The 16,653-nt window shown below is 45.5% G+C and overlaps 1 protein-coding gene across 8 annotated transcripts in view; it reads right to left on the bottom strand.

Moving 5' to 3' along the window:
• The window catches only part of BCAT1 (branched chain amino acid transaminase 1), a 41,588-nt gene extending 38,770 nt beyond the window's left edge, over positions 1–2,818 (bottom strand). For 4 of the 8 annotated variants that reach the window (XM_065411490.1, XM_065411508.1, XM_065411499.1 and 1 more), the window contains exon 1: positions 2,630–2,755. In XM_065411490.1, coding sequence (XP_065267562.1) covers positions 2,630–2,740 — 111 coding nt within the window. In that variant the 5' untranslated portion in view covers positions 2,741–2,755. Of the gene's footprint in view, positions 1–2,629 lie in introns of all 8 variants that reach the window. The other 4 variants (XM_065411516.1, XM_065411532.1, XM_065411475.1 and 1 more) reach the window with 2 other exon arrangements.
• Between the last annotated feature and the right edge of the window lie 13,835 nt (positions 2,819–16,653).

The raw sequence follows: 16,653 nt of genomic DNA, 5'->3' as shown, positions 1-16,653 counted from the left end.
TTCCAACAGTTAAAATGTGTAGCATGGGTGAGACTTTATGATACCCTCATACCCTGACTAATACCTAGGACTGATCCCAAATAGCATCTTCCCTTATGGAAAAGTCCTATAGAATTTAATAAGGAATGATAAATTTTCTTTAGGGCTCCACCTGATGTGTGCCTATGCTGAAGGAAAACTAAGGAAGCCTGTTACAATCCCTTGATCCTGTATCAGCTGGCCCTGGCAGTAGTTAGAGCAGCTGAGGCTTGTTCCATCTGTCTCCCAACACACCCCTATGTGGGGAGATGGGGTGAAACGGGTGGAGGACACAGGTGGCACAGAAGTCAGCTCCCTCAGCTTTATGCCAGAAGAAGAATTCAAGAATTCTTATGGCCAGAATCCAGCTACTTTGAACCATGAGAGCAGACTGGAAAATCTAGCTCATAGTTTTTTGGACCATCCTATAGAATGTAATAGAAAACTAGTTCTATATGACCAAATAATTCTAAAAACATACCGAAACAATTCAATTCTTTAAGTTCTAGGAGTTGTTTTTAGAGTAGTTTCTATAGAACCTAAATGGTTTCAACACTATTACATTCTACAGCACTTTTCCATAAGGGTTAGTACAGTAGAGGACTATCAAAGGCTTTAATGCAGCTTCCAGGACACAGTGAGGTCTTGTCCACACCACAAATTTTAATTGTGTCGTAACTGGGTCACAGGACAACCCAGCTGTAGTATAAACAGAGCCTCAGTGATTTCCCCCTCAGCCATACTTCAATTAAGTGGCAGAGCCATGATTAGAACTCAGGGCTTCTTGCTTCTCGGTGCTGTGGACCATGCCAGCTTCCACCTCATTAAAACTTCTTGCACAAATTTAAAAGGAAACCATCCCACAACAAAATTTGACACTGTAGCCAGAGAACAAAATGCACCTTTAATAAGTCACGGCATTGCTGATGATATAGGAACTTTAATAGGATTTTGTACTGGACTAGCAATCAGCTAATACCATAATTTTCTTATTGTGCCAATTGTGGTTATTACAAAACAGCTGTTTTCCCCAATATACATTTACAGAATGTTTTATGAGAGAAAGAGGAAGGAATGTTAGTCTAAGATACGATCAATGGTTTCAGAGAAGCAAGAATCACATCATTATTGCAACATAAAGATTGCTCAAGCCTTTAAATCTTTTTCTCCATGGATGGATGCTTGTCATTTTTCAGAGCACAGAAAACCTTTTCACTTGTAAAGAGAGAGTACCTGCGGTGTGTTCTGGGAATGCCCAGCTCTAATAAAAGCAATGGCTGTAATTGCTTGCTGGTTTTTATACAATTTGCTGCTGCAAACCGTTGCAGGGCTGTAAATGTGTGCACACTATATCATCTGGCATCTGTAAGTCACAAGAGCTGGATCCAGAGGCTAGCAGATCCAGGATATCACAGTGTATCATGGAGGGCAAGGAGAAGGGAGGGGGAAATGCCAAATTCATCATTTTTAATATACCCACTGTGTATTCATTGAGCCACACCATTGGGACCAGATTCTCCTCTGTCTCTCCTCTTGGCTAGAGGAAACGTGATGCAACAAAAGTAAAAAGAATAAAAAATGGAAAAAAATAAGAGCATATTCATATTAGCAATGATTTCAGACTGGGCCAGAGGCCTAGCATTAAAGCAATATGCTACTATGAGTGAAACATACATTTGGGACTCCAGCGTGGTTTCTTGCTCCCTGGGCTGATCAAGAGCCGTATTTAGCCGCCCTCAGCCACAGGGACCTGTAATCATAACACAGATCCTTGAAGGTTAGTTGACTGAATGGAAAAAACGGGGTAGGCCAGAGCCTTGTGGCTCAGAGGAGTCTCCCAGGCAAAAAAAGAAAAAGCCATGAGCCTATTTCTCTTCTTTTACACCATTGTAACTCCACTGAATTCATTGGAGTCACTCCTGATTTATGCTGAAGTGGAAGGAGAATCGGGCCAATGTTTTCACTGTATTTCCTAGATAGCTCAATGTGCCCCTACTGATGCTCTGACACAGACGAGAGTTTAGCACAAGCCGCTCCAATAACACAGAAAAGGCAGCTTTAGACAGCTAAGCATTTTTGAAAACTATTAACCACGCTGGCTTCCGGCTGTTAACATTTCACTTCCTTATGGGCAACTCCTTGTTGCTATTTGGTCTCTGCTCTAGTACATTTATTTTTAATCTTACAAGATTGCCTGAGAACTAGTCAACAAGTGGGAATTAAAAACAAGAATCTGCCTAGTGTGTCCTGCAATCCAAGCTATGGATCTTTACTGCATTCTATCAGTTTTTCAGTATGCATGCCCAGTCCCCAAATTAATACCATCAACTTTCCTAGAGTCTCATACAGACCATTGCAGTGTCACACTAGAGTACGAAGCAGGGTGAGCTGGAAAACCTGAGCCAGATTTTGCTCTCAGTTAATCAAATGTAAATCAAAACTAACTCCACCAAAGCCAATGGAGTTACTCTGGAGTGACACCAGTGTTAACTCAGCACATTAGGTCAGTACTAACTAACTAAGACAGTAACGGTACTTAGAACGTACTACGACATGATGTTTTCAAAAGCTAGTAAAGAAAAGGTAATTTCCTAATCCATTTGGTACTCACTTCCACAGCATAGTGGAGAGATGATGAGGCTGGATGTAATGAAAGGTTCTCAAGAGGCCTAATATAAGGTTTCTCCCATCCTGAAGTCAAAGACCATTCGACTGTCAGCATGTTGTCTGTGAAAACACTTCCGAACACCAAACCAGTGGGGTCTGGTTTTTCCTTGAAAGTGGTAGCTGGGTTAATAATTAAGTCTGCAGCCTGGAAGAAACATAAAACAAAGATGTATGAGTATTTAAAAATAAAATAATTCAAAATCGGATTAAAAGTGCTTATGTATCAGTCACCACAGAACCATAAATAGGCAAGGGAGAATTCAATGTTTTGTTTTACAGTTTTGACAGATATCAATGTTTAATTTTAAGCACTTTTTCTATTTTTATCTATTTACGTTTTAACAGTTGTGGGAAATTATGGGGGCGGGGGAATCAGACAGTAATTATTTAATGACAGAAACTGAAATTCAAAAATCTTCCTACAAGGTCACCTTTCCAGGATACAAAAACTTCTTCATATAAGGGAAGATTGTGACTTGACATAGGCAAGTCACGTGCATTTTTGCTCCCTGCATCATGGTGGAGGGGAGGGGAGAGTAGAGCAGGCTCTGAGGGGCTGCTACTCCCCTTGCATACAGAGATAGGCAGGAGTGGCTGGAGCAGAGCAGGACATGGGCAGAGCCTTGCCTCTATTCTCCCCCCTCACCTTCTCATAACATGCTGACCAGCACAGCTGAGCTGGGCTCAGAGGGGAAAGTAATCTGTCAGAAAAGGATTGTCACTCTGAGTCATACTGCCTCCCTGGCACAGCTATGCACTGCCCTTTACTCACTGCTCCAAGTTAAGTGTCACTCTTTTATTTGATACTTAAAAATACTGTGCAATTAAATCACAGATGCACTAAGATAGAAATGGTTCAGCACCAGCCATCACAGATTCTGCAGAGGACTTGGCTTTTCAGACTTAGAAACACACATTTTCCAAAGGAAGAGGAATTTGGTCTTAGTCTTTTGAAAAAGTCTCTCTTTAAACAATCTGATCTTCAGGAAGCCTTTACTAAACAATGGCCTATTTTTATTCTTCTTTTTGCATAATGTATTTGATGTAAAATGAACGGTGAGTCAAAGCACATGAAGAGCCCGACGTTTTTTCAACCATGATAAGACTTATCTAGGTATTACAGTGCATTAGTTTGACTGTACTAATAAAACAACAATTACAGTTCTCTTTGTCGGAACTTTTAACCTGCCGACAGTGAACTCTCTAAAGGGAATAGCTCTGCTTAATGATTCCATGAAACCAAGAAAGGATTCTACTGAAAACCTATTATCAACTAACCATGAAAAAGATATCACCAAAAGCTGTACATCTAAATAAAAACCCATATTTTGAAACCTGGGTGCCTAACACTAGCTATCTATATATAGTTCCTTATTTCTAGAAAACACTTAAGCACAACCTTAACTTCAGGAATTTGGCTAACCGTTGATGTCAATGGGACTTATCACATACTCAAAGCCCAGCATGTATTTGAGTACTCTTTGCTTTTCTGAATCAGAGCCTTCGGTATCCTAAATTAAATGATTTTCAAAGGTGCTGAGCACCTGCAGCTGCCACTGAAATCAACAGTAGCTCAGTATTTCTAAACGTGAGGCCTCTTTTACTTAGCTGGTTACATTTAAATTTGTGCGCTTCATTTTAAGCTCCTGGATTTCAAAAATTTTAGCCGGAGCTTTTGGAAGGGATATTTAGTTTTTTTTTCATATGGGCACGGATTGTACTTGAATAATGTATCTTATTTTAAAAGATGTTATGCTGAAAGGTGCTAATGGCTACCATTGGGATGGGGAGGGGAACAAGGGGCGAGGGAGGGTTCTTGATCCAACATCAATCACAGGTCTCGTTAAAGCCAACAGCTGTGCCAAGTGCTCTCTTTAAGGCTCAAGAGAAGGAGCAAATCAAAGCCCTTTATGTAGTAAAGACAGCTGCAAAAAATGGAGGATACCATCCAAAGCATTAGGGTGAGAACTAAGCTGGGTAGGACTGAGGGGTTTCTCTGGTCGCAAACGCTGGGGCTATGAGACTGGGCTGCAGGCTGCGTATTGGAGGCAGAGAGTCTGTAGAAGGAATTGTGAGGGTGGTCCTGAAAGGAAGCAAAGACAGAGCTTCTTTGGGCACAGAGCATGCTGGAGGGGTAACTGAGCAGGATAACTCTGAGCAGGGTAACTGCCTGCTGCTGTTTGTTTCTATTGAGTTCAGGGAAACAGGCATTTGTGTAGAATTTTTGTAAATAAAATATAAACAACACTAAGATACCTGACTCCTCACTGATTCCTCATCCTAACAGAAACAATCCTGCAAGGCCCCAAATATTGGCTAATGGCTCAGGCCAAAGTGTCAACAATAATTAAATAGGCAAACAAAAGGCAGATTTAGTGGGCCTCATAATCTCTGATGTGAAAACTTACATGGGATAAATTAAAAGATATATATAGTTTGACCTCTACTGCTATCTGTCCTTTCCTTAAGCATCTCTCTCGCCCCACCACCTTCTGTTAATTTTCTCTTCCTTTTTCCTCTTTGTTTTTTCTGTGCTTGACACCAAACTACTGTGGTGATACCTAGATACCACTCTGATTGGATTGAAACACACACAAGAACAACTGTGAAAGATGCCACATTGACAACACTGCAAACTGAAGTCTCCTGTTTGCCCACAGAAGAGGCACAACACATGCAAGCGCAGAGCAAGTTTCCCCACGCCCTTCAATGTGCCCCGCCCCTGAAATGGAGAGCCCAGCATTAGGGGTGGGAAAAGAAAACTTTAGTGTCTATCCTTGGCCCCTCTATTCAGACTGCCAATACGGGCGGCAGTTACAATGGTGGCTTGTGTTAATTAATGCTCTCATGCATTTCTCAACACTTCTGCTTGCCAAAGTGGGAGCACTGCTGGGAAAGTCACACAAGAGGTAAAGGAAGTTATTTTTTTATTACTTGTATTGTGGTAACATTCAAAAAACCTAGATCAGGGCCACATGGGACAAACATTGGCATGGAACTAGATATGTTGGATTCGACCCTCATCAGATCCAAGTATCTCCCTCTGACTTCAACAGAATTTATTTGCATCCAGCAGTGGGAGAATATTGCCTCAAGAGTCTTGACTCTCAGTTCCATCCTCTAACCACCAGATCCAACCATGGCAGCATGATTTAGGGGACTGGAAGCCAGGGCACGTGGGTTCTGTTCCTGGTTCTGCCATCGGCATGCTGGGTAACCCACTTCACTTCTATGCTTCTGTTTCCCTTCCCATCCTACTGTGTATTTAGAAGAGATCACAAGTTCCCTGGCAGAGACTGTCATTAGGTGTTTGGAGAGTGCCTCGTATAATAGGGTTCTGATCTCAATGGATGCCTCTAGAACAGGGGTGGGCTTTGGATCCGGCCTGCGGGATTGCCAGCCCCATGGCGCCACAGGGCTAAGGCGGGCTCCCTGCCTGCCCTGGCCCCGCGCCGCTCCCGGAAGTGGCCGGCACCACGTCCCCGGGAGAGTGGGGGGAGGGGGGACTCCGCGCGCTGCCCTCGCCTGTGGGTAGCCTCCCCGAAGCTCCCATTGGCTGGGAACAGGGAAATGTGGCCAATGGGAGCTTCGGGGAAGGTACCCGTAGGCGAGGGCAGCGCACGGAGCCCTCCATCACCCCCTTCCAGGGGCCACAGGGACGTGGTGCCGGCCGCTTCCGGGAGTGGCTCAGGGCCAGGGCAGGCAGGGAGCCCACCTTAGCCCTGCTGCGCACCACTGCCACCCCAGAGTCGCTCCAGGTAAGTGGCGCTGCGCCGGAGCCTGCACCCCGAACCCCTCCTGCACCCCAACTCCCTGTCCTTAGCCCCCTCCTGCACTCTGCACCCCAACCCCCTGCCCTGAGCCCCCACCGCACCCTTCCTGCACCTCAACCCCCAGCCCTGAGCTCTCTGCCACACCCCACACCCCTCCTGAACCCCAACCCCTTAGCCCCTTCCTGCACACCACACCTCCTCCCACACCCCACACTCCAACCACCTGCCCCAGCCCTACATTCATGGCCCTGCATGCAATTTCCCCACCTAGATGTGGCCAAAAAGTTTGCCCACCCCTGCTCTAGAATAATGCAAATATTAAGCATAAACAAAACATGGCAAGTCAAAACAGATCTGTCAGTTGTGACTCAATAAATAGGTAGAAACTTATTGCCAGCTTGTGTTCAATGGATAACTATTTGCATATGCACCAGTGATATCTTTTCAAATGTCATGAAGCCTCCCTTATCTCTTCACATTCATTCCCATTTTGATTTAAAGTGAAGCCTGAGGCTCAAGAACGGAGAGTGAGCCATGAGGCAATGAGGCTGAAGAAAGAAGAAAATGCAGTGCTCTTACGTGAAAAAGGAAAGCATCTCCTAAGTCGTGCCAGAAAAAAACCTGCAAAAACCTCAGCTGCTCTACACAGCTTAGCTTGCAAACAGGATTTCTGAACGTCCACTAGCACACACACCTGGTGCTACAGCTTGCTCTATTTTGTCTGACAGGATAGGAATCTGAGCTGAATATACTCTGGGTAATATTAATAAATAAAATAACCAATGTCAGAGCAGAGGGGACTTAAACCTATGGAGCCAGTTGGAACCGTGGGTGGAGAAGAGGGGAGTGGCAGCTCTGGGGCTTGCTTGCCTCTTCTCCCAGATCCTGAGAAAGCTCCACTGTAATCAAGCTATGCTTGGAGGTGGGGCTGGAGAGGTGGGCAGGGCTAAAGGAGGGAGAAAGAACTTCTGTCTACAGGTTTTGCTTCCCCATTCTCCCTCAAGGCAGCAGATAACTAACATTAACTCAGGCTCCAAGCCTCTCAGAGGAAGAAGGGGCCAGAGCAGCGGTGCAAAGAGGTGGGCCCGTGACAGGATTGGAGGCTCCCTTTCCTGTGGATCTTGGCAATGAGTGGTGTTGGGGAGCCATATGCATGCCTCCCCAAACTTCTCCTGCTTGTGGACAAGATTTCAAGGAAACTTCCCAATTTATCAGAGCATTTAAGCACAAGCCTAACTTTAAGCACATAAGTAGTCTCATTGACTTCAATGGGACATTCTTAGGGTTAATCATGTGCTTAAGTATTTTGATGGATCAGGGCCTGATTCAAAGCCCACAAAGTCAATGTGACTCTTTCCCTTGACTTCAGCGAGCTTTGGATCAGGTCCTAAAGGAGGCAAAGCTAGCGGAATCGACAGGCTCTTTGAAGCCCTGGAGTTCCTCTTCAGGAGGGCACAGGTTGGACCAATTACCCTTGTAATTTGGCCCTGAATCATTATCCTTTTGCTCTTCCACTATCAGACTTGCAGTGAATTTTTCTTTATATAAGAAAGAGGAAAAGTTATTTTTTCGGAATCTTACAGAAAAATTTCTACCTGTGGATTAACGGAGCAAGTCTTCCCTTCAACATCAAGCAGCGTTTTCTTATATAGCAAAAAATCACAGCAAGCTAATCTCTTCTTTATCAATCAGGTGTTAGACGGGCCCTTTGAAGCATTACCTGCCTCTCAAAAATGTAATATAAAAAAAAAACACCTATCACAGCAAAAACGATGGGGGTTTCAAAATAATACACCTTAATTAGCAGAACAAATATCTGACCAGAAACTGGGAAGAACAATGCAATGACACTTCTGGTCATTTTAACCACTTGTACCTTGCCCATTGCAAGTGCATCTAGCCAATTAATGTATATTAAGAAGCACCAACACCTTAGAATGCTTGGCAATCACATAAACCACTCTCATTCTGTAGCATCCCCATCCCCTCGTAATGTAAGTCTGTTCAGTGAATACCCATATGCAAACAAATGCTTGGGCAAAACTCTTATGCCCTGCAATATGCTCTGAAAAGAAATAAACTCTGCTGCTAGCAGATCTGAAAAATAGCAAATTATCCCCAAGTATCATGACTTTTAAAAAAAGTGTTATACATTCTGCAAATGCAATGGGTCAAATTCATCCCTCAGTTACACCCTTGCTGAGACCAAGTTTGGCCCAATATCATGTGACTGTATTACATTTAAATCTCTCTATATAGCCATATTTTAAAGGATTCTTTTCGTCATGGAACATTTTATTAAACTAATTACACAATATGATTAACCATTAGTATCAAATGCCTGTTTTTAAAAACTTATCTGCCAGCTGGACTGATTGATTAATGTAATTTTTAATGCTGTGCTGTCCTTTGCCTTACAACTGCTGTATTGCTGCACTGAAGCATAAACACCATGTTCCATTTTTAGAAAGCGTTTGCCTGGAAGAAGGTTTGATTCTAACACAAACTGAGGGTGCACGTTGGCCTGTGACACGCAACTGGAATACAGAGAAATCTGTAATACTTCAGTGTTAGATCTCACTGTATAGTAATATAATATTTTGATTTATATAGCATCATTCACCTGAGGACTTCAACACTTTAAAATTGACTAATTTCTTGATAAAGCCTCAACCACTTGAGAGGCACCTTGTTACTATAGGTATTTCACACATATGGAAACTGAGGCACAAAGGATTTTGTGTCAAAAATTTCTAACATGTCGAAAGTTTATATTTATATCCATAAAGTTAGCCACTTAAAGCAGCAGTAGCCTGATTTTCAGAAGAGCTGATTTCATCAAGAGCTGGAAGTGCTTAGCACATATGAAAATAAGGTCACCTATTCAGGTGCCTACCTTCAGGCAAACGAGTTTGAAATTTCCGGCCCGCAGGACCCTCCTGCCCGGCCCCATAGCCCTCGGCCCCTCCCCTGCTGTTCCCCCTCCCCCGCAGCCTCAGCTCACTGCGCCGCTGGCGCAACGCTCTGGGCGATGGGGCTGCGAGCTCCTGGGGCAGCGCAGCTGCAGAGCCGCGGCCTGACCCGATACTCTGTGCTGCGCGGTGGCGCGGCTGCCTGTCCTGGTGCTCTGGACGGCGCGTAAGGGGGCAGGGAGTAGGGGGGATTGGAATTGGGGATTGGATAGAGGACAGGGGAGTTCAGGGTGGTGGTCAGGGGGCGGGGGTGTGAATAGGGGGCGGGGCAGTCAAAGAGTGGAGAACAGGGGGGTTGAATGGGGGCAGGAGTCCCGGGGGGCAGTCAGGAAGGAGAGGGGTGGTTGGATGTGGTAGCAGGGGGCAGTCAGGGAGAAGGGGTGGTTGGGTGGGGCAGAGGTCCGGGGGGGCAGTCAGGAATGAGAGGAGGGGTTGGATGGAGCGGCGGGGGGCAGTCAGGGCCAGGGGGTCCGGGGGCGGTCAGGGGACAGGGAGCAGAGGGTGGTGGATGGGGCAGGAGTCCAGGGGGGACCGTCAGGGAACAGGGGGTTGGATGGGAAAGGAGTCCCGGGGGGGCCGTCAGGGGGCGAGAAGCAGGGGAGGTCGGATAGGGGATGTTGGCTGGGACATGCCTGCCTGTTTGGGGAGGCACAGCCTCCCCTAATCAACCCTCCATACAATTTTGGAAACCCGATGTGGCCCTCAGACCAAAAAGTTTGTCCGCCCCTGGTGTAGGAGCTACTAGTACAAGGACACAGCTGAGAAAAAGCCAGATGCCTACTGCTGCTGCAACAGCTGCTCATCATGATTCCATTGAATGACTGCAGGCAACAGCAATGCCAGAGACTTGCTTTCATTATTTAATTTACAATATTAATGACCTTTTAAATTGTAAAAATAACCAAACAATGTTTACGGTTATTGATTTGTGTGTGTGCACACGCACATGCTGAAGAGTTTAGGCTTTTGATAGTTTGAATTTTCTGACATTCTTAAGTGGGCTCTATTCAGCAGCAGGGGAAAAGTTCCCTTATATAGCACAAAGGTCTGCAAAATATCTTGTGCATCTGGGCAGGATTAATTCATACATTGATGATAAATGAATTTTACATGAATGTGTAACTCCGCTGTAAGAATATACTTATGGGCTTGAACCATGACAATCAAAGGTCTTGTCTACGCTGGATTTTTTTTCCTTAAAGCTTCCCATCATTGCAGCGCTATCAATGATGGAAGCTGTAGTGCAGACAAGGTGCCCCAGCAGCTGCCATCATTTGTACTACAGTGTCACCTAGATCTGTTCTGAGGAGGGTTAGAAAACATTGTGGTTCAAATACCAGCACCTTGTCTAGCCTCCCACTCCCCTGTTGCTAGCACTAGAGCTGCATGATGGGAAATTTTAGGGGAAAAAATCTAGTGTAGACATAGCCAAAGGTTTCAAGTGAGAATATTTTTGCAATTTTTTAAAATAGGCTACTTTTATACTCTAAGAGTTAAAAAGTTTGGGACACTTTTTGCCATCAATTGAATTTTTAAAACAATGATCTTCTAAAACGGAGAGAGAAGGGTATTTCAGATCTGTAAAATCTGTTAATAATGTACACAGGCCTCTTACACATACACCTCTACTCCGATATAATGCTGTCTTCGGGAGCCAAAAAATCTTACCGCATTATAGGTAAAACCGTGTTATATCGAACTTGCTTTGATCCGCCGGAGCACGCAGCCCCCCCCCCGGAGCGCTGCTTTACCGTGTTATATCCGAATTCGTGTTATATCGGGTCGCGTTATATCAGGGTAGAGGTGTATTTTAAAATAGTACAAACTGCACAGATAGCATTGCCAGAAGCTGGGAATAGGCGACAGGGGATGGATCACTTGACGATTACCTGTTTGGTCATTCCCTCTGGGGCACCTGGCATTGGCCACTGTCAGAAGACAGGATACTGGGCTAGACGGACCTTTGGTATAACCCAGTATGGCCATTCTTATATTCTTATAATAATGTTTACAAACCGGAGACAATATTGACACTTTTGAATCCACAGGCAAAATCAGCCTTCTTCCTTCTCCAAGAGGCTGCCAGTAGCAATGCAGACTCTATTTGTATTGAACATATATTGTACAATACAATGAAGAACTTATAGCCCATACTGTGTGTTATATAGACAGAAATATATTACTATTTATTTGTATTGCAGTAGCACTTAGTGGCCTCAATCATAGATCAGGAATGCATTGTGCTAGGTCGGGGTGGGCAAACTACAGCCTGTAGGCCAGATCCGGCCCGTGAGCCATTTTAAGCTGGCCCACGAGCTCCTGATGGGGGGCGGGGTCTGGGACTTGCCCCACTCCGGTGCTCCAGTGGGGACGCCAGGTCGGAGGCCGCACCACACGGCTCAGCCCTGCTCCGGCAATCCAGCTGGGGCTGCGGGCCGCCCTACGCGTCTCCCGGAAGCCGCGGCATGGCCCCGCTCCGAGGGTCAGGGGCCACTCCATACATAGGAGCCGGAGAAGAGACATGTCCCTGCTTCCCGAAGCTGTTTGAGGTAAATGCCATTCGGAGCCTGCACCTCTGAGCCTCTCCCCATGCCCCAACCCCCTGCCCCGATCCCCCTCCTGCTCTCCAAAGCCTTCGATCCCAGCATGGAGCACCCTCCTGCACCCCAAACCTCTCATCTCCAGCCCCACCCCAGAGCCCGCACCCCCAGCTGAAACCTGCACCCCTTCCCCAGCCTTGATCCCCCTCTGAACCCCTCAGTCCCAGCCCAGAGCACCCCAAAACTCCTCATTCCCAGCCCCACCCCAGAGCCCTCACCCCCTCCTGCACCCCAACCTCAATTTTTTGAGCATTCATGGCCCGCCACACAATTTCTATTCCCCGATGTGGCCCTCAGGCCAAAAAGTTTGCCCACCCCTGTTGTATAGGCCCCGACTCCGGGGCTGGAGCTACGGGTGCCAACTTTCCAGTGTGCCAGAGGGTGCTCACTGCTCAACCCCTGGCTCTGCCACAGGCCCTGCCCCCACTCCACCCCTTCCTGCCCCCTCCCCTGAGCCTATCATGCCCTTGCTCCTTCCCTCCCAGCCCCCCCAAGCCTCCAGCACGCCACGAAACAACTGATTGGGAGTGCGGGGAGGGGGGGAGGCGCTGATGGGCGGGAATGCTGGTGGGCGGGAGGCACTGGGAGCAGGGGGGCGGGAGCTGAAGGAGGTTGCTGATGTATTACTGTGGCTCTTTGGCAATGTACATTGGTAAATTCTGGCTCCTTCTCAGGCTCAGGTTTGCCACCCCTGCACTAGTTCATCCGGCCAACCTTCCAATGAACCATTGGATTTGGGCAAATAATGTATGACAAGAGTGCAACTAGAATTCATTACTATCAACAGTATTGCATTGAAGTCTCCTGTGAATATATAATGATGAAGTATGTATGGTATAGTCCATTATTATTACTTATAGGAACAGAAGTGTGGGGATTATAGTTTTAATCAGCTAGTTGATCATCCTTTATTTTTGTAAAAAATAAAATATCACAAACATCTCAGCTGGCATGTTATGTCCCATATCTGGTGTACATAAGCAAGACGTTACAAACTACCAAACACCCTGTTGCCAGACTATGTACTCGTGCTTTCCCTGGGACACGGAGGGATAAGAATGCTTCCTTATGAGTGGGATTAGAGACAGACAGACAGCTGGCTCTGTATATTGCTAGAAAATGAGTATGAAGTTCAAGACAGAGGGGAAGTTTTACAAACAAGTAAAAAAGCCAAAGTAAAACAACAGGCGAGCCAAGTTTTATGAAAGAAGGCTGAATCCCTTTCCTACATTGTATTTCCTATCGCCATGATGCTAAACTAAAAAAGTCATAACATACTGTATTGGGGGGGACTCAACACCAGAACTACCCGAGGAGAACATAAGAAGGTTAGAGTAGCAATTGCTGGATGAATAGGATACAAACAACTAGAAGGACGTAAGCTTCTTGGGGAAGATATTGTCTTTTTCTTTGTGAAACAGTGAACGATGTATTGTTGGTGCCAGGGCTTTGGAGCAGAGCCCAGAGCTGGAACACGGAGCAGTGGAGCTGCAGGTTTTTGCCCGGAGCTGGAGCGGAGCCGGAGCACAGAAAATCTTGACTGCTCCAGTTCCCCCCCCCCCCCCATTTTCAATCCAAAATGAATGATATTTAGCAAGAAAGTCCAAAAGGCGCCAAAAAGTTTCCGATTGTATAACAATTGATATTAACATCTACTTTACCACTTTACGTAATATGTCACAGTTATTCTCACTTCGGCCGAAATCAAGATTTGATGTACAGATACAAAAATTACAAAGTTTTTTGGAGATAAGTTTTATTAAAGAATCAGATAATTATCAGACGTCCGGCAACACTGCAGACTGCTCCCACCCTTGTGCCAAGGTTAGGCAAGTACGTACTCCCGTAGATTAGTTAGATTAGTATGTGTTGATACTTCTTTTGTAAGGGTTGATCAACGAGACTCACTAAGTGCTGCGATTACGGAAAAGTGTGACGCAAGACGCAACATTTAAGATATCACAAACAGGTATATTGCAAAAAATAATAATGTTTTTGTTAATTGATATATTAAGATATCACAAGAGATATTAACCACTTACGCTCATTTCTCACACGGGCTCTGGTACATTTGTACATGCTCCCATATCACTCTGGCGGACTTATTTTATATGTCATCTGTTCAACGGTCTTTTGGTAGCGTTGTCTGTAATTTTAAATTTACTGAAAAAGGCACATGCAGCAGGCATATAAATATACAGTACACATTTTTGCATAAATTAGGAATGATATTTGTGATATATCCAGAGTGATTGGAAAATGTCCAACACAACTTTGGTGGTGAATCCTTAGGTCATTTTAAGAAAAAACGTTTCTGTGAACACGTGTCCTAAAATTCTTCCTAAGGGAGCTACAGTCCCTTCAAGGAGGTGATGAAAAGTTAATTTCTGATTAATATCTCAAAAACGCTTTAATATAAAGTAATGAAATTATGTCTGTGTCTTAGCGTTAGTATGTGCAACCATATTACATTATCCAAAATCATTTAAACCATAGGCGTCCCGAACTGGCGTTGGTCATTTTTATTTCATATTTCAAGAAAGGCTTGTCATCGACTGCTCCTGGCTACGAGCGGTAATATTGTTCCATAATAAGTTAATAATTTTTGGTTATTATTTATTATTATGTTTGAAATTTATGGTTCCAAAGTTGAAAAATAAGTAATAAGTAAAATGGTTTGTATCATTCTAATCATCTAAGCAGATTAAAATTTTTAAACAGTTTTCTCGGAAACGGTTAATTATACAAAATAAATTAAGAGTACCATTTTAATGCATTATTCCATTAAAACCTGCGAGACCTCTTGGCAAAGCCAAACCAAACAACTGTGAATCTTCAAGCTGTCGATGTAACCCTGGGAGTTTTAATGAAGGAATGGCAAAAACTGTCAAAATTCTTGCAAGAAAATGGTGGACAAATTGCAGAAGGAATTCTATCCTTTGAACAGGGAGTTTCGCAAGGGAGTTCTCCAGGTGAAGGAGGAGCTAATACAGCATCTGTGGGGTAAGTGACTGTCTGTAGTGTGTGTTTGTTTGTGTTTGGAGGTTACTTGCTGTGTGCTGAGCTTGTGTTTGTTTGTTTGGTTGTTTGAGGGACCGTGTGCTCTGGCTGGCAGTTGGAGGCAGGTTTGAAAGCTCGAAGCCTCTGGTAATTGGCTGAGCCTTACTCAGTGGGCGGGGCATTCACTCAGGCCAGGGCTTTATAAAGCCGCGCACAAGCGACCAGGGAGCTTTGCGACCAGGGGCTGCTAACAGGGAGTTTCGCAAGGGAGTTTAGAAGGGGAGTGGGAAGGGAGTGGGAGTCCCTCGCCAGCCGTAACCCCATCCCCGTGGCCCCCCCCTAAAACCTATAAACCAAACCACATTCCAAAACTCCCTTCTGTAAACCACCCTTTCACTAACTAGGATACAATGCAGGCAGAAGCCCAGCAGCAGAGTGGGGGCTATCCAGTTTATTGCACCGACTGTTGCATGTATGATTACCTGCCCTGTGGGCGGGTGGCGTATGTGTGCAGTCGGTGCAAGGAGCTCCTGGCCCTCAGAGACCATGTACGGACTTTGGAGGCCAGGGTGGCGGAACTGGAGGAGCTGAGAGAGGCAGAGAGGTATGTTGATGAGGCTTTCCGGGACACTGTAGAATTGTCCCACCTCCGCTTAGACAGCACCTGTGCTGTTAAGGAGGAAGAAGGGCCCAGGGAAGTAGAGCAGTCAATGGGAGCAGAGGGAAACTTTCCCGTAGTTGGGACCCTCCTTCCAGATGGTTCTGGGCTTGCCTCTCGCACTGAGGTTGCCTCTCCGGGGGAGGGAACTCCAGTTTCTAGGAAAAGGCAGGTGTTAGTAATGGGAGATTCGATTATTAGAAATGTAGATAGCTGGGTCTGTGATGACCGGGAGAACCGTATGGTGACTTGCCTGCCTGGTGCGAAGGTTGCGGATCTCTCGAGGCATCTAGATAGACTTATGTGTAGTGCTGGGGAGGAGCCGGTGGTCGTGGTACATGTAGGTACCAATGACATAGGGAAGGGTAGGAGAGATGTCCTGGAAGCCAAATTTAGGCTGCTAGGGAAGAGACTGAAGTCCAGGACCTCTATGGTGGCATTTTCAGAAATGCTCCCAGTTCCACGCGCAGGGCCAGGTAGGCAGGCAGAGCTTCAGAGTCTCAATGCGTGGATGAGACGATGGTGTAGAGAGGAGGGGTTCACGTTCATTAGGAACTGGGGAAACTTCTGGGATGGGAGGAGCCTATACAGGAGAGATGGGCTCCACCTAAACCAAAGTGGAACCAGACTGCTGGCACTAAACATTAAAAAGGTTGTAGAGCAGTTTTTAAACTAGGAGATGGGGGAAAGCCGACTGCTGCAGAGGAGCGTGTGGATCGGACACAGACTTCCCTTAGGGGAGAGTCTGATGATAGAGAATCTCCAGGTTATAGTCAGGAGCAGAGGACTGAAAAGTATAATGTAAGGGCCGGATCAGATGATAAACAGCCACATAAAAAAGAATCTGGCACATCAGAAAAAGACAGGCTAATAAACAGGGACAAGTTTTTAAAGTGCTTGTACACAAATGCCAGAAGTCTAAATAATAAGATGGGTGAACTAGAGTGCCTTGTGATAAAGGAGGA

This window comes from Emys orbicularis, chromosome 1, assembly GCF_028017835.1.
Source record: "Emys orbicularis isolate rEmyOrb1 chromosome 1, rEmyOrb1.hap1, whole genome shotgun sequence".
Taxonomy (NCBI): domain Eukaryota; kingdom Metazoa; phylum Chordata; order Testudines; family Emydidae; genus Emys; species Emys orbicularis.
The sequence above is the reverse complement of the archived record's forward strand: the minus strand, read 5'-3'. Positions and strand labels throughout refer to the sequence as shown.